Here is a 27064-nt window from a genome sequence, read left to right as displayed (position 1 = left end):
GCCATGCTCTCCAGCACTCCAGTTGCCCTGAGCCAGAAAGGCCATTTGTAGCAAGTGCAGTGGAAGAGCAAGGATTCAGTTAATTGGACAGGATCTTGGCTATGCATCGAATGTAGCAGGGAGAGAAAATGGAGAGGCCCATGGGGATACAGTTGTTAGAACAACTCCTAATACTGTCAAGGAGACACATCAGCCTCTGTTTAACTGCTTCCGCCCGCCCACCACAAATCCCCCAGTTTACTTTTTTATCTCAGTGCCTTGGCAGGAACCTCACATTTTCCACCTCGGTTTCTTGTATCCCAGTAAGTGCTTCTCTGTTCCCATGGAAACAACTTCCCTGCAACTTCTTTAATTAGGCTTATGCCCTCACTTCAGTACATTACACAGGTAAGCATCTTCCCGCCTGCTGTTTCACCACCCCTATTTCCTCACCACCCCTATTTCCACACCACCACCCTCCCCAGGGCCGGCCCAAGACATTTCTACTACCAGAGGCAAAAGACAAAATGGTGCCCACAGCCCCATTCCATGTGCAAAAGCTGACTGGACCAACTGTTGAATCTTGCTTCATACAGGATAGTGTCCTGCATCACACCTGAGGGCAGCAGTTCAGTGCAGGGAGTGCATGACAGTAATGTGTCACACATGCATCTGCCTTACAACAGAGGAGGACAGCTAGGGTGCTCAGGGGGAACTCTGGGGGCCTGTTGCCACTGTCCCACAGCATCTGCCACCTAAGGCAATTGCTTTACTTTGCCAGATGATAGGGTCTGCCCTGATTTTGTCCCTTGTGTTAGGAAAAGCTTCATATCCTCATCCCCATCCCCCCATCAAAAATATCCCACTATGAGACAATGAGGCAGTTGCCTCAAGTGGTGGACTGTGGCATTGTTAAGAAGGGTGTGGGGTGTGTGTGTGTGGGGGGGAAGGTGCCTCAGGTGTCAAAATGTCTTTCACCAGACCCAGTTCTGTGTGTCAGCCTGCTTTTAAAGGCATAGCATCAGGGCCAATAAAAAAGCTAGCAAGCCTTAGGATAGGTCTTCTGTGAAATAATACAATCCATTTTATTAATGTTAAAACAAAAAAGAGAAATATGCACCAGTCTAGAAATGGGAGTTCATAATTCTTCAAATAATTTGAAGAAGAGAAGGTTCTGGAAATGGCTAAGCCTTGTGGTGGAGAGGCGGCTAATTTTATTTATCATGTTGGCCACTTTTTATTAATTATTTTTATTTTATTATTTCAGCATTTATATCCTACTCTTCTATGATAAATCATACTCAAAATGGGTTAAAATATGTCAACAAATTAAAAACCCATCCTAAATATTTTTTAAAGGAACATTGTTCTGTACTATGTGTGTCTGTGTGAGGATTCATTCTTCTTTCTAAGCTAATTCTTGGAACTGACTGGATCCTGCCAATCCTATCAAACTATCACTTAAAAAGATCTAAATGAGCATTTGGCAAGGGAGTGCTCATCCTGGAAAGAACTGAGAGAAGTAGGGGTTAAGTTCAAATAAACTTGAAAAACAATACTAAAAACTCTGTAGGCGCGGTGAGGTGAAATTGTGTTTCTTGTTAGTGACATCACAGACATTATCAAATTAGTTCTTGATAGGTGACACAACCACGTTGCATATAGTACTCTCAAAGCCAGTACTAGATTTGGAAGGCAAAGAATCCCAATGCTACATTGTCCTTTGAATGCAGAGAAAATAAGATTTCTGTTCAATGAAGGCATAGGCTTGAATGAATTATAGTTGTTTCTCAGAAATTGAATTATCAGTTCAGGCCCTAATAGAGGTCCAGAATCCCTCAGCTAGAATACTTCATGGTTGGTCAATGTTGAGGTTCTCCCTCTCCCAAGGTCACACACAGGAAAACCCAAGCAGTTGTCTGGGGGGCTCAGATCTGTCAAAGAGACCAGACTGGGTCTGCTTGCTGTGCACACTATCATGACCATGTCGCCATGGCAACACATATATTATTTTCCCACATCCAGATTGAGCAGAATTGATTTCAAAGTGATCCCAACCAGCTGGGATCCACTCAAACACTACACCCCATATAACTTCCCCAGACCTTGCTAAAATGAGTTTGTATGCAAGAAGAAAAATCTAATGCTAACACAGCCCAACAAAAAAAAATTTTTTTTAGTTGCCAAGGATGTTTGAATGACTTTAGGGTATTTTGGGGGTGCTAAACCCAAAAATGACATTAGTTTTGCAGAATTGGCTCTAGTTTTTCAGATAATGGATACCCCTAAAATAACGATTGTACCCCAATACGACCTGTAGTTGCTGACATATGCAGCAGGGTTTGGTCTGTCTTTTTACTCTTGAACATTGTTTTGCAAGTTTATCCATTGCATATAATATCATATTGATACTTTTTTTTTTTTTGAAGAGGAATATGAGTTCGTCACAAAGAGGCTGCTTAAACAATCCTAATGCATTCTGCTACATTTGTGGCGAACAGGGCTGGTTCCAAAGGGCGGCCAGGTTGGGCACTGGCCCGAGGGCCCCGCAGCTCTAGCAGCCCGTGGGGGGCCCTCCGCTCCCCTTCCGCGATCCTGCGGATCGCAAGACGAGCTTCCAAGCCGCCTGCCATCCCCCACGCTTCACCTACCTTTCTCTGCTGTTTGCGCAGGGTTGTCATCAATAAAGATGGCGGCTGAGGTTTCCGTAAGGGACTGAAGCCTCTGCCGCCATCTTGGTTGATGGCAGCAATGCGCGTGCTGCATGCCATCAACCAAGATGGCAGCAAAGGCGTCAGTCCCTTACGGAAACCTCGGCTGCCATCTTTATTGATGGCAACCCTGCACGAACAGCAGAGAAAGGTAGGTGAAGCGCTGGGGATGGCAGGAAATGGTGGGTGGTTCGGAAGCTCATCTTGTGATCCGTGGGATCGCGGAAGGGAAGCAGAGGGGCCCGGGGCAGGCTAATGCCCAAGGGTCCCCGCATTCCTGGAGCCGGCCCTGTTGGCGAACACATTCTGCAAAAACAAACAAAAAACATCACTGACTTTGTAAAACAAGCATATCTTGTTTATTTTGGAGTGAAGCTTGGAGATCAAGATAAGTCTTGGGCTCCCCATAAGGTTTGCAAAACCTGTGTAGAGTGCCTACGACAATGGAAAAATGGAGAAAGGAAACGTTTAAACTTTGGTGTGCCTATGGTGTGGAGAGAGCCGCAAAACCATCACGATGATTGTTATTTTTGTGTTGTGAATGTGAAAGGCTTCAATCGCTACAAGAAACATAAGTGGGAGTATCCTGATTTGGACTCAGCAAGGCGACCTGTGCCACACAGCGAAGACGTTCCCATACCAGTGTTTATCTCACTGCCTGACCTTCCATTGTCAGATGTTGAAGAAATGCTGGACGTGGAGTGTAGCACAGGTGGTAGCCCTGGAAGTGGATATGAAGAAAGCTTTTCAACACCTGAGCAGTTCTCCCAAAAAGAACTCAATGATCTGATACGAGACCTCAGTCTGTCAAAGCAAGCATCTGAACTTTTAGCATCCAGGCTAATGGAAAAGAACTGTCTACAGCCGGAAGCTAACATAACAGCTTATCGGACAAGAGAGGAGGGACTTCCATACTTCAGCCAAGATGAAGAACTTGTATACTGCAATAACATTCCTGGACTTCTTCTCCAAATGGGACTACCGGAATATCGACCAGAAGATTGGCGGCTTTTTATAGACAGCTCCACCAGAAGCTTGAAATGTGTTTTATTGCACAATGGTAACAGCTATGCATCTCTTCCAATTGCTCACTCAACAAAACTTAAAGAAGAATATGAAAATATCAAAATGGTCTTGCAGAAGCTCTGCTATCATGAGCACCAGTGGTCTATTTGTGTTGATCTAAAGATGGTGAACTTCTTGCTTGGGCAGCAAAGTGGATACACGAAGTACCCTTGTTTCACCTGCTTGTGGGATAGTAGGGCAAAGCAAGATCAGTGGAAAAAAGTGACATGGCCTTCAAGGGAACACATGACTGTAGGTGCAGCGAACAATATTAACAAGCCATTGGTTGACAGAGAAAAAATCATTCTCCCACCACTCCATATCAAGCTTGGACTGATGAAGCAATTTGTTAAAGCCTTGGACAAAGATGGTGATTGCTTTTGTAGATAAATACATTTGTAGATCGTTCCTTGGACTGACTATGGAAAAACTAAAAGCAGGAATCTTTGATGGTCCTAAAATTCGTAAACTCATCAATGATTTGAATTTCACTAAATTTATGAATGATGTTGAAGCTTCTGCCTGGTGCAGTTATGTCTCAGTTGTCAAGAACTTCTTGGGTAACCACAAAGCAGACAATTATGAGAAATTGGTGCAAAACATGCTCGCTAACTTTAAACATTTGGGTACTAATATGAGCATAAAGGTACACTATCTCCATAGCCACTTAGACAGATTTCCGGATAATCTTGGTGATTTTAGTGAGGAACAAGGGGAGAGGTTCCATCAGGATATAAAGGTGATGGAGGAAAGGTATCAAGGCACATGGGACAGACACATGATGGCAGACTACTGCTGGAGCCTCCAACGTGATGGTCCTGATGCCCCACATAAAAGAAAATCGGACACACAGCGTTTTTTCTATGCATTAATTGTGATTATCTGAATCAGCTTACTTTGCTTTAATGTTATTGTACTGAATACAACGCCATTAGGTATTTCATGTGTTTACTTTTGTATGATTTGAGACTGTCTCCATGTCATTTGTGGGTAGGCTATTCCTGACCATTAAATTTTTTGAATTTGTTATGTTTTTCAATGGGGGCATTCATTATCTCAAAAATTAGAGCCAATCTAGCAAAACCGATGCCATATTCGGAATCAGCGACACAAAGTTACCCTAAAATCGATCAAACATCATTGGCAATAAAATTAGTGTTGCCCAGTGACTTATTTCATTTGGGCCTAGTTAGACCTCACTCGGAGTACTTTGTGTAGGTCTCTGAGCACAACAGTTTTAAGAAAAAAGGATGTTGAAAACAGATTCTGAGGATAGCTACAAAAATGCGAAAGGGTTGAGAAGACAAATCATGCCAGGAAAGGCTAAAGGAACTGAACATGTTTAGCCTAGAGCTGTGGTTTTCAAACTGCTCCTAGGATTCCTTTGCGACATGCAGAGATTCCATAGAGATGTGCAACCTTTACCTAGCCAACAAATCAATGTGGAAAGTGTCCCTGAGGGCAGCAATAAGAAATTCACTAACCTAGGGGGAGAAGATTGTGGGAGAAGAGTATACGCAACAACTGCCAAGTATTTAAAGAATGTCAGAAATAGCAGGAGCGATTGTTCATCCTGTTTGCTAAAGGGTAGGATAAGAAGCAATTAAATTACATTTTGGAGCTTGCCAGATGACTGAGTTTAGAGTGGATGAGTTAGGTTTAGGTGCAGTAACATGATGCAGTTGTTGATTATTAGTTGTACAGAATCCTTTTGAACACCTTTGTTTTTTAAAAAACACCCATATTTGTTTCAGCATTGTTATATTTTGCTAGTACTCAAACATAATTATTTTGTTATTGGGCAAATGTGATTTTTTCAAGTGTCGTGTGAAATGTGATGACACTGTCATAGGAACCTGTTAGACAAATATATCTGTGATATCACTAGCACGAAAGACACATCTCCTTCAGTAACTTTCTATTACCTTTTTGAAATTTTGTTTTTAATGACTTTTTGAAATTAAAGGCTGAACTATGCCTGCAAGGGAGTGATTCAGTCCTTTATTTTGTATGAATTAAAATTCCCTCCTCCCCCTGCAGTATTGTCCCACAGTTTCATAACACCTCCCCCTGCTTTAAAAACTGTTCTTTGCCGGGGCTATGTTGTCTCCCTTTCTAGAATAATTGTCTCATAGGATAAGATATAATTATTTGTTCTAACCTATGAAAACCTCACAAATTCTAATGATCAAATGTTAGGCATCATTATCAGGCAAAAAAACCCCAACAACAACAGTTGTGAGCTCTCCCCAGGGTTGCTTGGTCAAAACTGAGGGGACTGATCGAAGTTTGATGCGTAGCCTAACTTAAAAGGTCTGAACAAATAATGAGGACAATAGAGTGGCTTATGTTACAGGACAGCTTGTAAAGGATAGGTTTTATTTTAAAGGGTAATCACATAAGACTATCATAGTCATATAAAACAAAACAGATATTACTTCAGACTACTGTTGATCCAGGAACAAAAACCTAAAAAACCCAAATGCTCTTTATTTGTACATTGTTTGACCTAGTAGCCCTACCAAATTTAAGAGGTACTTACTCTCTTCTTTTCAAATTAATTTAAGAACTGGGCTAAAAACTAAAAATAAATTGTTAGAGGTTCCTAGTCCTTTCATATAACTACAGTTCCCAGGTTTACCCTAAGGAGGGAATCACTATAACATGAATGAGAATCCACATGTTATGAGAATACTCATAATCACATATTAACAGAGATGACAAGTTTTTTCCTTTTACCCATATTCTTGAGCAACTCTCAACGTGAGTACAAAAGGATGGCTAAATAGGTAATCAATTTACGTCAAGTGAACCTAAATGTGGACCAAATACATATTAGCATGTGGGGGAATGTTGGCAGTCCATTTTCATCATATGAGAGTATAGCTAACATAAAGGTCTGAACAAAGTTTAAATCTGGGAATGTTATTTTGAAATTTGAATCCGAACCTTTGAAGTTGATCATCATTGGTATAGTTTAAGGTAATTTTGTTAAGCATTAACTTGCAAAATTCAGTAGTGCACACCTAATTTTGGAAGTACTAAAACTAAACATTTACCTTACAGCACTATTAATTACTATAAAAGGAGAATAACAATCTGAATGTATACCAGCAAATTCAAATTCACTTAAAAGTTTCCTTTACCCCTCAAAACATTTCTTGCAGCTCTGGGTGGAAATGGTAGCAGGTGGTTTTAGAGCTGGGAATTCTGGGGAAATGGACTGCTAGATGTGAAAGTCAGGAGTCTGAAATTTCTGCTTCTGCCTCATTTTCCTTTTTCCAATCCCCTCCCTTTTCCCTAATCCCTTCACAGATTCCAAGCAGAATGGTGATGCAGCAAATGCAGCACTGGCCAATGAGGACTGCCCTACCATAGACCAGGCCCTGTCACCTGAGGAGAAGTCTCCTGTCACACTGGGTGGTCGGGAGCGCTACAACCGTGACCGAGCCTGCTTTCTCCTCTCCACAGGTGACTTTGGGCAGTCGCCTGATGGCAACATCCGAAAAGGTACATACATGTGCATCATTTTTGACCTGCCTCTTTCTGCAAGAATCTCTAAACAAGTAGCCCAAGTAGGGCATCTCCCCTCCTCCCCATCGCTACCACCACCACATCCCTTGTCATAGCAAAATCTATAGTTGCCACCTTTTTGAGGCAAAAAAGGCAACTTTTAAATACAGTATAAGCCTAATATTGAGACCAAGTTGTGTGTGTATGGGTGGGGAAGGTCAGGACAAATTAAAATGCAGCAGATGGTGTCCTAGCAACTGGAAGGCATTCACTTGCCCACCTTGGCTTCCCCAGTAACAGCATACATTGCTCAAGAAACAGCGCTCTCTAGTGCCTCTTTCCAATGGGCAACCTGCCAACCCAAACTATTTTTTAAAAAATTGGGTTTATATTGGGGAGGGAAGGAGAAGTAGATATTTCACTTCCAGCATTCCCAGTTGCTTCCCATTATTTTCACAACCTCTTAGATCACCAGCTCAGTCATGTTATATTCCATGCATGCACCGCCAGCTCCATTATCTCATTCACCTCAACACAGGTATGCTTTCTTGGTCAGCCCTTGCTTTCCATCAGGCTCCCTCCCCTTGCCATGTTTTCTCCCTTGCTTGTATCATTCTGTTCCACAGCGTTTGACTATAGCTGCTCTTCACGTTCCTGAGGCTGCCATTTTGAAGGAAGCAGCAGGAAAGGGTAGACTGCTTAATTTACAATGACTGTGAGGGCAGAAAAGCTGTAAGGTAGAAAGCTATTCTCCCTCCTCCTGTAGTCCTGTCAATAGAAAACTGACCTGGTTTCAAATCCTTACTCATACATGGATTCCGCTGCCACAATCCTGCATCTGTAAAATGGGAATAGCAGCAAGCTACCTCTCAGGAGTGCTGTAAGGAAAGATTTTGTCTGCTGTGAGCCTTGGGAAGTATGATTGGCTGTAGATCTGACTGAATAATAACTAGCCAGTCGTTGTAATCATGGCTGAACTACTCTGCAAAAATAAATTGGAATGCATCCTCCATGCATTCAGTTTTGGAGCAGTTTTTGTTTTAAAACTGTCTCTACAGATTCCCAACTAACTTGAGTTCAAAATGTAGTTTGACAATTTAGAGCAGTAGTAATTTAAGGGGAAATTGCCACCAATGCAGCTAGGTTTCTACCACCTCTCTCCAATTTCACCTTAAGTGTTCTCATGACAGATCCCCAAACTGTTTCATGACTCAGGTGAGGTTAAAGAGGGGGATTCTAAGGGGCCAGCTTTCAAACAAGAAACTGCATTTAATGCTGATCTGGACAATATGTCTCTAGATCCTGGTCTAGAATTTTAATATCTATGCTGAGGAAATACAAATTATAGCTATTTATTATTTTGAATATTGAGAAATGTGGTTATAATTGGACAAGGAAACAAAGGTGAGGGAGAGTCAGTACAGTAGGGCCCCGCTTTGCAGCGCTCCGCTTTGCAGCATTCCACTGATACAGCGTTCCACCGATACAACTGTCAATTGCAGAAAGGCCCTGCTCCTACGGCGCTTGTTCCATTTTTAGTGCGTTTTTCTGGCATCGGGTGCCATTTTAGACAATGTTAGTCAATGCATTCTGCTTTACGGTGGATTTCACTTTACAGCGGTGGTCCAGAACGGAACCTGCTGTATGAGCGGGCCCTACTGTACAGGATTCAGGGATGAGGAACAGTGTAGGACATGGAAATTTCTTCCCCTGCCTGTTGAAAGTCTCTGCAACTGACCCCACTAATTTTCAGGCTTTGAGATTTTGCCTCTTCTGTACATTTTTTTTTTACTTTTTTCACTTCAGAAAGAGGACTAGAAACTTGCATTTCTTAAAAAAGGCCATCTTCAATTTTCTGAAAAGTAGTCCCACAATCAATGTTTTAATTAATCAGTCTGACAAGGTTTTATAGTAATTTATACAGATTAGGATTGCCACTTAAATATTCCACCTCTTTAAAACCACATTTCAGTCATCCTGACTGCATGGATGAAAGGCTAGTTAGGGCAGGATAGTATTTTACCTCTAATTAGCTGCTGCAATTGGCTCTAGAAGGGTCATTACAGTTTTAGAATTTGCAGTTTAAACGCAGGACTACTTTCACTGATTAATCAGATTTTAGTATTGCTGGAAAATTCACCAATAGTTCCTATGGGATTTGCTATCTCCTGGTTCCATTTCTTCATTTGTAGTCCTCCATTCTAAATTAGGTGAGAGCCAATCTCAGTTTTGCCCATCTCACTGTGGAAAGGTATGGGAGAACATGATCCCTCTGGAGAAGAATCAGCAGCAGCATGCACGAGTGTTTTATAACTGCTGATCTAGCATCTGTCAGAAGCTGATCTTAGCAGCAGGCAGCCTCTCGAACAGGGACAAGGTTGCGTCTGTCACAGCAGGGGAACAGGAGGATGCAGGATGCAGCGAATGAAAGCTGATGAGGTATTTACTTCTACCAAGGGAGAGAACACGATAGATGTTCAAGGTGTTACAACAGCAGGGAGAATCAGCAAGAAGCAGGCAAGGCGCAACTACAGAGAGCTCAAAGGAGGAATGACTTGTCGGCTTGCCACTTGTCATTAGACCTAAATCTTCTAGTCTACAGCTTTTGAGATGTAAAATAGGTTTAGGTACAAGGCATGATATGGTTTTATTGAGAGGACTTCAGTTGGCATAACAACATGCAGACTTTTGAATTGCACAGAGTTCTTCATCAAGCAGAATTAAGGTCACTGAGTTAAAGAAATCTTCATCGATCAACCAATGAGTTTTAATCAATTAAGTAATCAATTTAATCTGCATCAGTTTGACATGCAACAGGTATAACAATAGTTTTGAAGAAAGCAAGTGTACTTCCTTTGGTTTTTAACGGTGCATGTTAACAGCAGGTATTGATTTAGGGAGAACAAAGAGTGAATGCCTTTTCTAAGATGATGTTGGTCATCTACAGATTTATATTAAAAATTATGTATTTGTTTATTTAAAAAGAGAGTTGCCCAATTAACCAGCGATGCGTTTTTAGTCAATTAAAAAGGTTTTAAAACAATCTCACTAATTAATCATTCAGACGTTGCAGTCTTGGGCAATTAGTATCACGAAAAGGAAGCAAGGACACCACTAGATGCACAAGATTTATTATTTTTTACTGTCCATCATGTTTAGAACAGAGTTCTTCCTGTCTTACTCTTCTCACGCTGTTGCAAAATTATTCAACTATCAGTGTCATATGTAGCTTATGTAAAGCTACGCAAGAATCCATTTGCAGCAAGGTGTAGAGTCTCCTACTTCTTCTGATCAGCAAATAAGCCTAAATATCACTTCATCCCCTCTGGCTTATTGGTGGAAAGAGCAGGGCTGTCACAAGATTAAAGAAATATTAGATGGTTAACTAGATGGGTTTTAGTCAGTAAATTAGCTTTACCAGTTTTGAACCAGCACTACATAGCTGCCCTTTTAAACTTCTGTTTGGTCTGCAGCTATTGACAATTGATTATGCATAGCATTATGTTTGTCACAAAAAGCTTCACCTGCTGCTTTCTGTACATAAGATCTCTGTTAAGGGGACACAGAACAGGGCAAGCTGGTCCATCTCCTTCCCCCCCCCACGGTATATAATCCTAGCTTCTAATTTAAGACAGCAGTCTCATGACTAGGATCATGAGAGAGCAGGAGAAAGTCATTCCTGAAGTTCAGGAGTAGCCTATTCACAAAATACTTCCAAGGAGCCTTGTGACACCTTTAAGACAAACCAATGTATTATGGCATAAACTTCCATGGATTCATAAGCTTTCACTGGGCTTGAATTCACAAAAGCTTATGCCATAATAAATATGTTAGTCTTTAAGGTACCACAAAACTTTTCCGTTGTTTTTGCTGCAAGAGACAACACAGCTACCCCTCTGGAATTTTGTACAAAATACTTTGGCACTTCAAACATTAATCCATCAGTAGAGGTTATACTTAAAAGTACAATGCAAGACTCCAAGTGTTCTGTTTAACCAACTGTCTTTTGTATTCAGCAATGTTGTTGTTGTTATGTGCCTTCAAGTAGATTACGATTTAGGGTGACCCTATGAATCAGTGACCTCCAATAGCATCTGTCATGAACCACCCTATTCAGATCTTGTAAGTTCAGGTCTGTGCCTTCCTTTATGGAATCAATCCATCTCTTGTTTGGCCTTCCTCTTTTTCTACTCCCTTCTGTTTTTCCAAGCATTATTATCTTTTCTAATGAATATGTCTTCTCATGATGTGTCCAAATAATAATAATAATAATAAATTTAATTTCTTCGTCGCCTATCTGGCCAATGGCCACTCTAGGCGACTTACAAAATTATTAAAATACAATTAATAAAATACAGTAATACAATAAAAACAATAGATCTACAACAACAATATTAAAACTGGGTAGGAGGCATTACAATTATATCGATTAACCCTCCCCGGATACCCCGAAGGCCTGCTGAAAAAGCCAGGTCTTTAAGGCTTTCCGAAATACATTTAGGGAAGATGCATGCCGGAGATCTTGTGGGAGGGAGTTCCAAAGAGTGGGGGCCGCCACTGAGAATGCCCTCTCTCTTGTACCTGCCAATCTGGCTGTTTTTGTTGGCGGGATTGAGAGAAGGCCCTGTGTGGCCGATCTTGTCGTGCGGCATAATTGGTGGCGTTGAAGGCGCTCCGTGAGATAAACTGGGCCGAAACCGTATAGGGATTTAAAGGTCAATACCAACACCTTGAATTGGGCTCGGAAAACAACTGGAAGCCAGTGTAGGTCGAACAACACTGGTGTGATGTGATCTCGGCGGCGACTATTCGTAAGTAGTCGAGCCGCCGCATTTTGTATCAGTTGTAATTTCTGGACCATTTTCAAGGGTAACCCCACGTAGAGTGCATTACAGTAGTCCAAATGAGAGGTGATCAGGGCGTGTACCACCAGTGGGAGCTGATGAACAGGAAGGTAGGGTTGCAGCCTTCGTATGAGGTGTAGTTGGTACCAGGCTGCCCGGCTCACTGCCAAAATCTGAGCCTCCATGGACAGCCTGGAATCAAGCACAACCCCAAGCCTGCGGACCTGGTCCTTTAGGGGTAAACTCACCCCATTGAACTTCAGGTCAATGTCACCCAACCTTCTCTTGTCCTCCACAAGTAGTACCTCGGTTTTATCAGGGTTCAACTTCAGCTTGTTCCTTCCCATCCATCCACTCACGGATTCCAGGCACTTGGACAAGGTCTCCACAGCCAACTCTGGTGAAGATTTAAACGAGAGATAGAGCTGAGTGTCAAAGTATGATAACCCCAGTTTCATCATTTTAGCTTCTAGTGACAGTTCTGGTTTAATTTGTTCTAACACCCAATTATAATTCTCAACCTCTGTTTAGCCCCTCTTCCACTCCTAGTTAGTGTTAGGCTCAACCAAGTTTTTAAAAAAGTTTTTCTCTTCTTATTTCAGGCTTTAATCATTTAAACAACTATATATTTAGTTGATTAATCAGTGAGGATTAATTGGTATTAATTGGTAGAGCTGGCAATTAAGAGCACAACCTTTTAAAAGACTATTTTGATCCTGATGGCCTACTGTAATAATGAGGGGAAAAGAAAATATTCTGTTCCTTCTACCTAATTGTGCAGCAGAAGGAATTTTAGCAGGAATAGTAGTTTTTATCCTTGCACAGGAAGCTATCTCTGGTAAAATATATTTATATGTGTATAAACTAGATTTGTCATCTGATTAAAGAAATCTTAGTTATTATTCATATGACTTTTAGTTCATTAATCAATGAAATGTTTATATATAGAAAAACCAACAATGTACTTTGCCTTCAGATGATGCACACTTGTCACAGACGGCATCATCTTAGAAGAGGCATTCCTTGTTCTCATGAAGGAGGAAATGCATATGCTAAGATGGTTTTTATAACTATTTGCATTAAAATAATTTCTAAAATTTAAAAATATGATGCTCAGTTCATTAAGTTATCAAAAAAGCCAAATCAATAAATCTTTGCATATTACCATAAGTAGAGTGCAGGGTGCCATAGTAACAATTTTCCTTCAGGAAGGTATTTATTTATTTATTTATTAAATTTATTAGTCGCCCATCTGCTGGCTGTCCAGTCACTCTGGGCGACGTACAAAATACAAACATACAGGTAGAAATCACATTGCCCAGTTGGTGTGTTGTGTGTGCTCTACAGAAAGCATCCCCCTCTCTTCACCGTGTTTTAACTCAATTTTCCTTTCTTGGTCCTCCAAGCAAACATGGAGAAGCAGACAGGGTGCCTCCTTCTGTTGACACACTTATACCACTCTCTGTGGTCCCAGAGATGCAAGAGTGCATTCTGGGATATCACCTAGGAGCAGATATGTGGGTGGAAATGTCCTTAGCAAAGAACCACAGCAATCTTATCACCTGATTAAAAAGATGTCTGGACAAGCATGAAAGTGATGGCATTACTGAAATACCACTTGGTAATTTATAACATCACAGCCTCAGGATAAACATAATGCATGAAAGCAAGGCCGCACAATCCATTAACCAGGCACTGTGAAGAAAGATCACATGTTCAGTATACGAGGCTTCTTTTTAGAGTAAATAGGTTTTGGATTGCTGAAAAGAGATAGAAGTAAAAGGCCAGAGAAGGAGAAAGCCTATTGTTTGCATGCAATTACTAATTAATCCAAATTAAAAAGGGAAGAAGACCATTGTTAATGTGGTCATGCTTACTAAATGAAGTACGAAGAATGCTGTGGCACCCTAGAGACTAATAGCACAATCCTAACCATACCAACTCAGAATTAAGTCCTGTTGATTTCAATGGGGCTAATTCCCTGGTAAATGGGGTTAGAACTGCAGCCTAAGTTTACTGTGGCAGTAGCTTTTTTCATCAGATGCATTTAATGAAGCAGGCTGGTAGTTTTCAAATGACTTGCCCTGAAGGAGCTCTTTCTATGTCAGCTTGTTTTCCCAGAAGCTCCTGTTGTTGGTTGGCCGCAGAACCTCTCTCTGTGTTGCAGATTATTCTGGAGCATATCCAAGAACTCCATATGCTCCAACTGCCTCCTATTTACCCTATTTTTAGGTTAGCTGGCTTGGTAAATTGTTGTCTGCATTTTTGCTTTTGGGGAGGATGTTTTGTTAAAATTTTACTGGTGTGAGTTCTCAGCATTGATATTCTCCAGGGTACTCCTTCTTCCACAGCAGTTACATTTATGAGTTTAGGTGGTAGAGGTAACTTGTCTCCAGTGCAAATACATATAAACACCTGCACATCACCATTAAAAATGGTGCAGTGCACAGCCTGCCATTTCAAACACAACAAATTATCACATGTGCTTTGGATTGTGATAGCCCACTACTGAATAGTTTTGTGTTTTCAAATATATCTTTAACCAAATAACAAATACCTTGTCTTATCCATGGAGGACAGGGTATTACAGACTACAACATACAGTAGAGTAGATTAATGTGTAATGAAGGGAGGGTGGTTAGATAGTGATCTTTAGAATTAGGAGTGTAACAAACATGTTCCTATTTTCATCTGTGAAATGTTTGGCATGCTTTCAATTCACACAGGGCACCAACTGGGTCTGCTAACCCTGCTTCATGTGCCCTTTCCCGCAAGCTCCTAGGAGCTATGCTTTGCAGAGAAAGATCCGGAATGACAGACAAGCCCAACCTACTGCTCATTTGCATGCACTAATTAAGCTATAAGTATGCAAATATTCACTTGCATATGCTTTTAAATCAAATACAATACTGAAAGAAAAACCATTGCTCATTTGCATACGAGTATTAATAAATCTCAATGCATGCAAACTAAAACAAAGTGTTAGAGGTAAGGCTACTGTTCTTTTTCAGCATGCATCCACAGAATCAGATTTCAGTACCAGGGCTCACTCCTGGAAAATGTAACAAAATAATAAAAAGAGTGTCTAAGCATGTGCAGAGTATTTCCTCACTACAACTAAATAACCACACCCTGTTATGACACATTTAACATTGGGAACCAGGGCCTCCAGGATCCTAGACTGACGTGCGTCTTGGAACCTCTTAGAAATTAAGCACTCTTTGCATCCTAATCCCAGTGTATGCAAATTAAAATGGGGAAAAGGTCAGTGCTGATTTGTATATTATTGTTAATCTAGGTGTATGCAAGTGGAATTTTTCCTATTGTGTAGTACCAAGGCTGAGCTTCTGCATAAACACAAAATAGAATTAAAACGTGGTATGGAGAGGGAGAGAGAGCAAGCTAAGGATTTATGCTAAGTAAACTACAGAGTGGGTCCTTTGTTTGGCGTAATAATTATCTTTCCAATGGGAAGGTGTAGTCTATGCCTTGCACTCATCTCCTATCATATTCCCTGCAGCCCAGAATATAATGGATTTTCCCTCATGGAGGATGAGGGGGAAGAGAGCTGTGTTCCCAGCTGGTGGAAAATTTAGGACAGTGGTAGCCTGGCCAGCATGAGGAGACTGCAGGATACCATCTGAGCCACAGAAAATTTATTGAACAGGACACAGTGATGCTTTGTCTCCACACAAAGGCAGTAGGGCTAGAACACTGGATGCCTTAGAAAGGGGGGAGTTTGGAGCTAAGGCATCTAAGGTGGGGATATTTTAAATTTAAATATTAAATTTCTGTCTTTCACTTCCTCTCTAATGGAAGCATAGATAGACATGCCCCAAAACTTTTCTCCTCAGGTGTGTGAGAGAGGGAGAGAGAGTGTCACCCAGCAAACTTCATGGCTAAGTAGAGATTTGAACCCAGGTCTCTCCAATCTGCATCCAACATCCTAACCATGACATCATATTGGTGTACCTCTTAGGTGTGGGTGGGGAACGTTTAGAGTAAGGAAACTAGAAAGCAGGACTCCTAAGAACCCTTGGAGAGAAATCGAGTGTATCATAACAGGTGAGTCTGGGCGCCAGGAGTCCTGACCTCAAGTTGGGAAGTGGGCTGGTGGGGGTTGGTTTTTCACAGCCGTGCCGTCTTCTACTTCATCACATGTCCATCTTCAGTGCCTCCTCCTCACACGTCCTCTGTCTGTTTCTCCTACCCCCCTTTTCATCTCCATCCATTGCTCCTCCCCGTATCCTTCCCTTTACCTCACTGCCCACCAAACCCCGGGCCCCATAGGCGCCCGCCACCTGCCGCAGCCAGCAACAGACTCCTCTGCCACCTCCTGGTACCTGCATGACTACAATGCCAACGCAGCCCCCTGGAAGCATGAGTAGGATGCCTGGAATTCAGGGAATTGGTGAGTAGGTTCCACATATCACTCCCCACTCTACCACCCCCATTACTCACTCTTGCAGTTTAGTCCTGTTTGCCCTCCCTGCAAAATTCACCACCAACACTGCAGCTCCCCTCCTCCAGCAGCTAAGTGTAACCAGCTGCATTTCTGGTAGGGTTCTTGTAATTATAAACCAAAATGTCTCACTTTCCTCTTCTCCCAGGCATTTTAGCATGTGTTTTTTTTTAATTGTTTTAAATTTTTTAAAGTGTGTTTTGAATTGTTTTTAAAAGATGTGTTTTAAACTTATATATTTGTTTTTAATGTTTTTAGTTACTGTAAACCGCCCAGAGAGCTTCGGCTCTGGGGCGGTATACAAATACAATAAATAAATAAATAAATAAATTATTGCACAGAGGATGTTGAGTCCGGAAATAATTGGCACCCCTGAAATACTACCTGTAATGTTGGTTTAGGGCAGACACTTCATAAGAATACAAGATTTTAAGGAGAGCCCTGTTAGGTCTAACCAAAGGTCGGCTGGCCTCTCTGTCTGTCTGTCTGTCTATCTATCTATTGATTATCCTGCACATGCTTCTGAAAGAGCTCAGGGTGGCCATACAACATAATGAATAGCACAACATAATTTTTAAAATTACAAAAATTTAAAACAAGTAAAAACATATGTTCAGTATTTATACAGCAATTTCCACGTTGTTGTACATCCTGCTTACCACAGTGGCCAGCTAGATGCTTCCCACTGTTGCTCCTTAGCAACTGGTAGTGACTGCCATACTGTCACTGAACATGGCGGTTCTATTTAGTTGTAACAGCCAATAGCCAATGATAGACGTTTTCTCTGTCGTGGGTCTAATGACCTTTTGAAACAATGTGAGCCAGTGGCCATCACCTTTACCTTGTGTCAGTGAGTACCACAAATTAATGATACGCTGTGTAAAGAAATGCTGTCTTTTGTCTGTTCTGAATTAATTCCCAAACAATTTCTCTGAATGATTCCCAAGTTCCAACACTATGAGAGAAACATCTCGCATGGCTCATCGTCAGCACCTATCCTAGTGGGGCAAGTTAGCAGGGCCTGTATACACTGGCAGGATTACTGGGGCTGATACCTTGCCTGGTCCTCCCCCCATCATCCATCTTCACTTGGATCCCTCAGAGTGGGTCTTCTGTAGTCACCAGCCTCCACTCCATTGCTCACTTGCTCGCTGGCATATCTGATGGCAGAAGTGCTGCCAGGGAAGTGAGTGACTGCACATGAGAGGGACTTCCCCCTGTTGTTTTTGCTGCCTTATAAATGTGCTTGCTTGTGTGATCTAGGGGGGAGGAGATAGGGCAGCAAGCAGCCTCCCCTTTGCACGTGCTAGTGAGCTTAGCCAGTAGTGGTTGCCCATTTAACACAGTGTGATTATGCCCACTCATGAACCAGTGAACAGCTGCTGGCCTCCCCCTTGCATTCATGTGCCTACCCTTTGGTGATGTAATGGACCATTGTCATCAGGCAAACCTGCTCACAAACATGCATAAAGAGGAGGGGGGACTCAAGTGATGGCAGGGACTGGGTGAGCCATCAAGGACAGTATGCTGAGGACCCCCTGGATCCAGCCCTTCTCTCTAACCTCTTTCTCCACACCATGCATCACCTTATAAACCTGTGTCACTTAAAACTTCCATGGATGGAGTGTGGGTCATGCCTGTGTAATTTGTGCAGATTTTTTGGCTATGTACACTCTCGTGTTTACTCTGCATCCAGTTTGCTCCCACCACTAGTTTGGGAAGTGGTTTACACACAATGTTAGCCATATCTATCTAGCATCTATCCTGTCATTTCTTATTAAATACTGTGTTTAAATTTGCTTTCCCCCAAATCAGCTTCAATTTGAACTGAGAAAAAGAATGACCTAGCTTTATTTTAAGCCAGTAATGTGTGCACACAGCCTTTTTAGTCCTGCCTTTCTCAAAACCAAAACTGAGATGAGGATGGAAATGAACTGAAGCCTGCCCCTGAACTAACACTGTGCACGTTCCACAGATGCCTTCCATATGTGTGGCATATCATCCACATATGCACCCCACATCCCAGAGCTGTGAGAAGTTTTGGGGGCAGCACTAGAGGGTTTAGTTTCCTTTGGATGGGAGAGTGCTGGAGGCTAAGAGTGTCTTGATAAGCAAGCAGCACTGCTACAAGGCAGACAGCAACTTGGGCACCTCTTCAGGCTCCATCCTTCATTTCATCTATCTCCATGTAGAAACTCTTTGCTGTGTCATCCAAACTGCTACCACTTTCTCCCCCCCACTCACACACACCTCCCTCTATTGACTAGGAAGAGTGTCACTTTCTCCAAGCTCTGATAGGTATCTCAGCACACCCAGGCTGTCACTATTTTCAGGTGGGATTCAATCACATCTCAGCAAAATTCAGGCTATGCAATTAAAGCTGATTTGGAGCTCTTACAAAACAAACCCACTTTCCCAAAATACTGGATTTTTTGCAATAAGGAAAGTCATGGGGAAATGCACTGGAAATGCACTTGCTTGAAACAAATCGGGATGAACGCATGTTAAAAAGCCAATGACAAAGTCTAAATCTCTCAGCAAGCACATTGGGCCGAATGCTCCTTAAATAGATTGTCTGGCAGCGATCTAATTCAAAAAGTCAGAGAGATTCCTCTCCTATCAAGAGGCCACCTCCTGACCCTTAGCTTCCATTGACCAACCACTGACCAGTCGTCTTGGCCCTGCATAACAATAAAATGCTGATATGTTGGCAGGCCCTCTGTTATTATTTTTAAAACCTTTATTAGTGTTTATGTTGCTTAACAAAGTAAGATAAGCAAAGAGGACAGAGTCCCTGCCCCAAAGAGCTTACAATCTAAATTTTGACAGTGAAGGAGACAACAAATGGAAGGAGGGAAGGGAGGAGAAAGAAGGGAAGAGTTAAGGCAAGAGAAGATGAATGTGAGCATCTGCAGGTATGTGTTTTTAAACACAGGCTATGATCCTGTGCATTAGTCCCAGAGTGGAGACATTCCGTGTAAGTGTGTACAGGATTGCAGCTTTAGTTTGAGTTAGGGATGAGGACAAAAGTGTTAATTCAGGCCCTTCCAAAACAGCTCCCCAGCCACTCTGGATTCTGTCTGCCTTTTCTTTTTTTTTGTGGCAGTGGGGGGGAGGTCTTTGTTTCTATTCCTTTCCCCACCTTTCATAACTACAACCACACATATGCCTTCACAACACCCCCCCCCAATGTCCCATGTGCTTGTAGCTTTATTTCATATTATGTTTTCATTTTCAGGGCAAATATTGCGCCTGTCCACAGAAGGGAACACGACCGGGGGGGGGGGGCATAGCTCTGGGTTTGAGGGACAGAAGTGGGAGGGAGTGCGGAAGCTCTACTTCATCACACAGAGAGAGTAGAGGAAAGAAAATATTGCTCAGAAAATGGGCATCATTGGAGTAGTAAAAAGGGATGGCATGAAAGAGGGATAGGGGAATAACATGCACTTAAGAGTGAGGGGTTGATTGTTGTAGGGGCAGAAGCACCCAAGAAAATGGGGATAGGTGGGGACTGAGCAGAAAGGGTAAGCATATTTGCTTTGCAGAAGGGCCTGTTAGGATTCTGGGCTCCCCTCGTGTTCTCCCCAAAGATGGGCTGCACCAATATTTGATTCCAATTAATGCCCCATTTCATACGTCTTGTAGGGTCCACCCTGTATTCTCGTAACGCCCCGACCGCGTGAGCCAGGTACGTAATTTGCTCCACACACCTCAGCCTACTTGTTTTGCACCCTAGGGGAACATTTTTGATTTTCCACAGGGAACCAGGCACAGAGGTTTGGATGTGGCTGACCTCTCAGTTGCCTCACCCCAGCACCTAATACTGGAGGTGGGGAGGGGTGGGAAGGTGGAGGAGAGGATCAAGAAGAACGCCTTATTGTGCAAATAAGCCAACAAAAGTATCTAGCTGTCTAATTTCCTTTGTTACCTGTTTGTGGCCTTAAAGAAACAAAAACATCAATTTAGGTAAAGGCTCTGTGCTGGTTGCTTGGATGCAGTTCTTAATTTGCCCCAGATGAGTGACTAATTAGACTCCTGCCTTAGAGATTTCCTAGGAGATTTTGTACAAGCTCCCCCATCCTTAGCACCTTGGTCCTTACTGTAGCCCAATGAGGCTGGTGCACGAAAGGCACCAGTGCAAATCCTGTGGGTACACTGCTCTCGCCATCTGCATACTCCCATTTCCCTTTGCATGCAGAGAAGTCACAAATGCCCCTCTCCTGTTTCCACATGAAAATTGTCCTGCAAATGTGTGCAACTTGTCGTAGAAATGCAAAAGAGGCACACTTTGCTCTGTTTACAAAATCAAATTGTGTGGGTGTGCAAGTGTGTGTGCAAAAGAGGTAAGTGAAACTGGGTGCCTGGTGATATGTTCAAATATTGCTGCATGCTGGGGAAGCTCCACTCTTCATCTGCACATGCAAAACCTGGATGAGCAAATGAAAGGAAATGTGACAAACACAATAAAACCATTTGCACATCTGCATCCGTACCTGTTTGCAGGCAAACTTTTTCTGCACATGCAAGATGGGGTATGTGCAACCTGCTGCTTGGTTGTACATGGTTAAGAAGGCTTGCATGTACAAATAGAAGAGATAAGCTCCTTGCGCCAAAATTTTGTTTCACACAAGTGACTTTTGTGTAGGAAACTTGTATGAAGCAATCCTTGGAGGGCTGTCTGTGCAGTTGAAAAATGCACCTGGCAGCATGAGGAATGTGCACTTTTGCACGTGCTGTTTTTCCATTTCCCCCACTGTGTGCAAAAGAGGGGTAAGCCTGCATCAGTTCCTTGCAAAATTAATCACCTGTCTTATGCACACAAAGGAGGTTAATGTTGCTTAGTTGTTAAAGTTGTCCTGCTTAGCATTGTCAGTGCCCTGTGATCAGGTCTCCATGTCTTTCTCTGTCTCCAGCTCTGATTACCGCCTGAGACTGGCTGGGCATGTGAACTCCAGCACCCCTCGGAGGCAGGTCAGCCCTGCTCAATGGTTTCAATCCAATCTCAGTGTGTTGTTGCTTTTGCTCCTGGGGTGGGGGCTGCTTGGCATATGAGAATGAAGGGCTCAGGGCATCACACTCTGCAATAAGGTCCTTTTTCTCCACCCTGATCAGAGTTAAGTTGGGAACAATTGTTCATGCAGGAATAATTTCTGTAGTGGTGCTGAAATACAGATGCCTCTGAGGTGGAGCAGCTCTTCCACATGGAGATAAGCCTTAACTGTGTTTGTCTGAGACAGACCAAGCTGTGAGCCTTCCATGGATGGAGAAACTGGGATTTGCTTTATAATAGGCTTAGTGTGATACTCTGGAGGAAAAGCTGGTATCTCTGTGTGGCATACTTTAAATGTTCTATAATATGCTAGTCTGAAATAGGGCATGCTATATACACCACACATGTGATTTCTTGTTATCTGCATGTATAACATACAAGATTACATGGCATGTAGTATGGCACATGGGCCAGCACGGAGCAAGGTGACATATGTGGCGTAATGCTTTCCATGAGCATGTTATGTAACATAATTTCTGACATCATACTCCAACATACAACGTCCTGCAGAAATACACAACACATATATTGAGATGCTGCAGACATGCAGTGCCACATGTAACATGCTGTAAACATGCACATGAACTTTCAGTGTTCCTAACTATGCACACATACCATTTATAACTGATCTACATATTAGTCCAATATGACACTAATTGCATTTGTGGTTCATGTGTTAACATGCTAGTGACACATATGTGCATTGTGACAGCCAGTTCCACACACACTATGGCAGTGTTCCCCAATATGGTGCCTGCAGATGTTGGACTGCAGTTCCCATCATCCCTGACCATAGGCCATGCTGGCTGGGACTAATAGGAGTTGTAAGCAAGCAATATACAGAGGTCAGCAGATTGGTAGAGGTGGCACTGTGATATGTGCCTGGCACATGTGATGACATATTAGCCACATGCAAAATATGCAACATTCATAGATGTTATTTTTACACACTGCTCCATCAGACATGCTGTCTACATGCATAATATTACTGCACACAGCTTTATGTACAGTACGCATCTGCCCAAGGGCACAATCTGCACCATATCCAGTACCATGTTATTCCAACCCACACATTTAATACATAGTTCATTCTGCCTACATTGTCTATTTTGACCTTGAAACCCTTGTATACATGTGATTACATGTTAATCAGCTGCAGTCATTTATTATGACATTATACTCTGATGACACATCACTGACATGTAAGTATCTATTTATCTATTTTTGTATTTATTTCTCATAGATGCCCCAAGTATGCACTGTCTGCACTGTAAACTACAGTCTGTCCCCCCAGAAGCTGCTGTGACCGATCACACCACATGCAATGATCACATTCTGCCCATAGGAGCCATGTATGATGCCACCAGGGCACCTTCAGCATACTTCTTATCCCTTATGCACACATTATATGCTAAAAACCTATGTTCAGGTCAAAACATGCTCAGATCCCATGCATCTCCTCACCTGGCCTGTCGCAAAAGGGATGCAAGCATGGTGTTCATGTTTTTGCTTGTATTGCATGCCTAGCTTTGTGGGGCATATAAAGGGTGGCAGTGAGGATCTCTGCTGCATGCTGGGAACACCAAGAAGAGATGTAGGAAGGGAATTGCGGTGGGGCGGCAGGAAGCCAGGCTAAGGATCTTAAGGGAATGAAGAAAGGGTGGAGACTTTCTTTCTTGCTTCCCTTTGCTTGGAGAGTTTATCTGGTGCTGTTCCTCTAGTTATTTTTCTATGTTGGGAAACATACAATTAATTCCCCACAGTACAAGATTTTTTCTAAACCAGTATTATTATAGCAATGCTAATTCCAGGTTTTGGGGCTCCCAGACAAGACAGTGTTCCCCTCCCCCAGACAGGTCCACTTCCTTCTTACTGTTATCGCCACTGCCCATTTTCTCGCCTGTCCCTTTGTGCACAATTCACAACACTTTCCAGAAGAAAAGGGCAAGGTATGCAGAGTTCACTGCTCCTTCTCCTCACTCACATAGAAGGAAGGTGCACAGGCAGCAAGAGGAAACAGGAGCAGCAGCCAGCCCCAGTCTCTGGGGGTCAAAAGTGACCCCTCAAATGGGGGATGGAGCTTGGCAACTGCTTGATGATGACAACCCTTGACTCTGGCCCTGACTATTATGGGTGCAATCTTTAATTGATTAATCGGTTAGGTTAATCAATTAAACAGAAGTACAGCTTTTTCTTCAAAATTATGGTTTTGGTCATTCACAAATCCATGCAATTTATTTATTTATTATTTGATTTATATTCCGTCCTTCCTCCCAGCAGGAACCCAGGGTGGCAAAGGAGGAGCCCAGGGCGGCAATTGATTGATTAAAACTCAACTAAGATTTCTTTAAGTGAGTGACGGTCCTGATGATTACTATTATCCCTGTAATATGGAATGAGAAGTAACCATGGTTTGCCAGCAGGGCCAGGATTCTTTGGGTCCTTGGGCACAGGGCATCGAAGGGCCCTCTTCCTCCTTCCTAAACCACACCCATCCCTCATAGCCCCACTTCTTTAAACTAGAACAACTTTGACCAACATTCCAAATCTGCTGCTGTAGGAAGAGGAGGAGGAGAAGGAGCATGGGGGTGGAGAGAGGCAGTGGGGTGGAGGAGGAGGACCAGCCTGTTCAGGAGGGAACCTTGCTTAAGGGAAGAGCGCCTGCCAAGCCCTCTGCCTCCCTTCCTTTAAGGCCCACATGTTGATTCCCAAGAGGCCCATCATGCTGCTCAGCATGGGGCACCTGAGAGGTTCTCCTTCTCCCCCCCCCCTGCCCGAGGCACACATTTCCAGGTGCCTGCCCAGAGCTTCATGGTTACTGGTATCAAGCCCAGTGTCAAAGCTGCAGCATCCTCTTTTCATGCCTCCTTCTCCTCTTGTTTGACCTGTCAGGGGGAGCTTGAGCCTCCGTTGCCTCGCCCATAGGGAGAGGAGGAGGAGGATGCTGTCACAGGGACAAACCTACCCTGTTCTCTCCCTTGCCATGAGTAGAAAAATCTGGGTAACATCAGTACTCAGAGAGGCCATCCCCAGAGTGGCTGGTTCAAACTTCGCATGACAAAGACAAGCAGCTGGATGTTGTTGTCACTTAGTTTTGGGGGAGAGTAGCAAAGAAGCCGTTGCAGAGCCCAAAGCAGGAGAAAGCAAAGCTCTGCCAGAAGTGTCGCACAAAGAAAGGACCGCCCACCATCACGCCTGTGAAGAGGCATCGGCTGGCCCTTCTCCTCACCCAACCTGCTGCTCTTCAGAGCCAGGCTTGACTGCCTTCTGTACTCTTTTGGGCTCAGCCTAGAGCTGCCACCATGGCAGCTTTTTCAAAGCCAAATTAGACATATTTAACGAGTCTTTCATGATTTCAAAAATGCAAAATAGCAGCTACTGGGGGCAGGGGCTAATAATTATCAAAATCATTGGAAGCAGGGAGGGGGAGTTTCCTCCTGTGCTGTGGCAATGACAAAAATTGTTCTTTTGAAGTGGCTATTTGCAGTAGGTAGAAAGTAGCACAGGTGGGGGAATTCCTCCCAATATAATACCAGTTTCAGAGGCAGGATTTCCCCCCTCCATGCCTGCTGTGATTCCAGTCATTATCAGCCCCTATCCCCCAGCTTTGAGTTTTTTAAAAAAATCTGCCAGTTGAATGCAAAAACACATCCATTTAAGGTCACATCTTGTTTGGCCTTCAGTGAGTTCAGTTCCAGCCAACAGCTCATACTTTTAACAACTAAGGCCACAGAGATTCCAATTGGAGAAGTAGCAACATTGTGTTAGAACAACCAGTGTAGTGGACTGATGTTTCCAGGTTCATCACGGAGGATCAAGTCCAGAGCTTGGAAAAGTTACTTTTTTTGAACTACAACTCCCATCAGCCCAATCCAGTGGCCATGCTGGCTGGGGCTGATAGGAGTTGTAGTTTAAAAAAGTAACTTTTCCAAGCTCTTCAAGTCTGAGATTGTTTGCAGAAGCTAACACTAATTTAGGAGACAGTTGGGGATGGTGGTGTGAGAAGCAGGCAGGTGTGGGTAGACTGACAGTCCATTCTGAGCCCATGGAACCCAAACCAGATTTGGCAGCTTTACATAGCCAGGTGGAACTTATTGGCCTGCCGTGGCAGCTGATGCTAGCAATCAAGAGCAATTGTACTGGTGAAGGGCCATCGTTCAGTGGTAGAGCACAAGTTTTGTATGCAGAAGGTCCCAGATTCTGTTCCTGGCATTTCCATTTAAAAGCATCCCAAGTAGCAGGCCTGAGAAAGACCTACCTGAAACCTTGGAGAACTGCTGTCAATTAGAGTAAGACTGGCTGCATTTGGACGTTTGTCAGTAGCTTCATAAATGATAAGCCTTCATAAACTCTGCCTTAATATCACTTACAAACTAGGATATGATCCAGATAAGCCAGAATTACCCTGTTTTATTAACCAACACCAAGCCACTGTCCCCCACTTCAGAGATAATGGGGAACTCATGGTCAAAATCCATGCCAAACCTAGGGCATGAAGGCAGGGTCAAAGGAAGAACATACAGCTACGTGCTCAGCCACAGCTTCATAAAGTGTATGAAGCTGCCAATGAATGTCCAATGGTGGCCAACGCTGAGCTAAGTGGAACAAACATCTAGGCATGTAAGGCCAGTAGTGTAGTGGCAAATTCAGAAGTGCAGGGTCCCTTCATGATAGTCACAATGTGCCCCCTCACAGCCATACCCCCTTTTTCACTGAGTTTTCTCAGTGGCCACTCTACCTCCTTTCACTCTGATTCGCTCTAGTCAGCATGAAAGACAAGGACTCTTTCACTATCTAACATGCCCCACTTTCATACTGATTGGCTCATACTCAGAGACCTGGCTGGGACTCTGCTCCCAAAAAAGTAAGGAGTCTATGACCCTCTGCAGTCCCGGATGACTATACCCCTGTGTAAGGCACATGAAGGATAGCAGAGGGTAGCTCCCTCCTCTAGCAGGCTACTGTGGTTGGAGAGCAAGGTGCCAGTGTAAAGAGCCCCTACTTTAAGACACTCAGTGCCTTCAGTTGATCTGTTTGCTGTTCTCTCATTCACCCCTTTCATCTTTCCCCTTTCTCCACAGCATCCCCCACAAGCTATGAGAAGTCTCACAGCCTGAATAGCATTGCTGGACTGCACTTGTCTCCGGCGCCCACTCCCTTCGGCTCGCCTGGTTCCGTCCGACGTCCCCACTCGCCCATCCCTTCCATCCTATAGCGACACACCAAGGATGTTTGGGGTTAGCTTGTATGTTTGTTTTATTAAAAAAAAATAGAGAAGAAAAAAAATAAGGTAACACCAAAAAAAAAAAGCAAAGGAAAAAGAAAGCAAAAGCAGCCAAATGCATTGGAACAAATGATACACAGGAGGCATATCACAGGTGGTGTTGCCTTAAGTTTGCACTTTCTGGAGTGTCCATGAGAATCCTGAGGCCTGAAGCCT

At 43.1% G+C, this 27064-nt stretch overlaps 1 protein-coding gene across 1 annotated transcript in view; it reads left to right on the top strand.

The window, feature by feature from the left end:
• LOC133366187 (potassium voltage-gated channel subfamily C member 1-like) overlaps positions 1–26839 on the top strand; it is a 50592-nt gene extending 23753 nt beyond the window's left edge. Inside the window, exons 3-4 of the mRNA XM_061588994.1 lie at positions 7071–7275; positions 26719–26839. Of these exons, the coding sequence (XP_061444978.1) occupies positions 7071–7275; positions 26719–26839 (326 nt within the window). The remainder of the gene's footprint in view (positions 1–7070; positions 7276–26718) is intronic.
• Positions 26840–27064: the final 225 nt, after the last annotated feature.

Source organism: Rhineura floridana, chromosome 11 (assembly GCF_030035675.1).
Source record: "Rhineura floridana isolate rRhiFlo1 chromosome 11, rRhiFlo1.hap2, whole genome shotgun sequence".
Classification (NCBI taxonomy): domain Eukaryota; kingdom Metazoa; phylum Chordata; class Lepidosauria; order Squamata; family Rhineuridae; genus Rhineura; species Rhineura floridana.
Note: the sequence above shows the minus strand (reverse complement) of the source record. Positions and strands in the feature narration are given on the sequence as shown.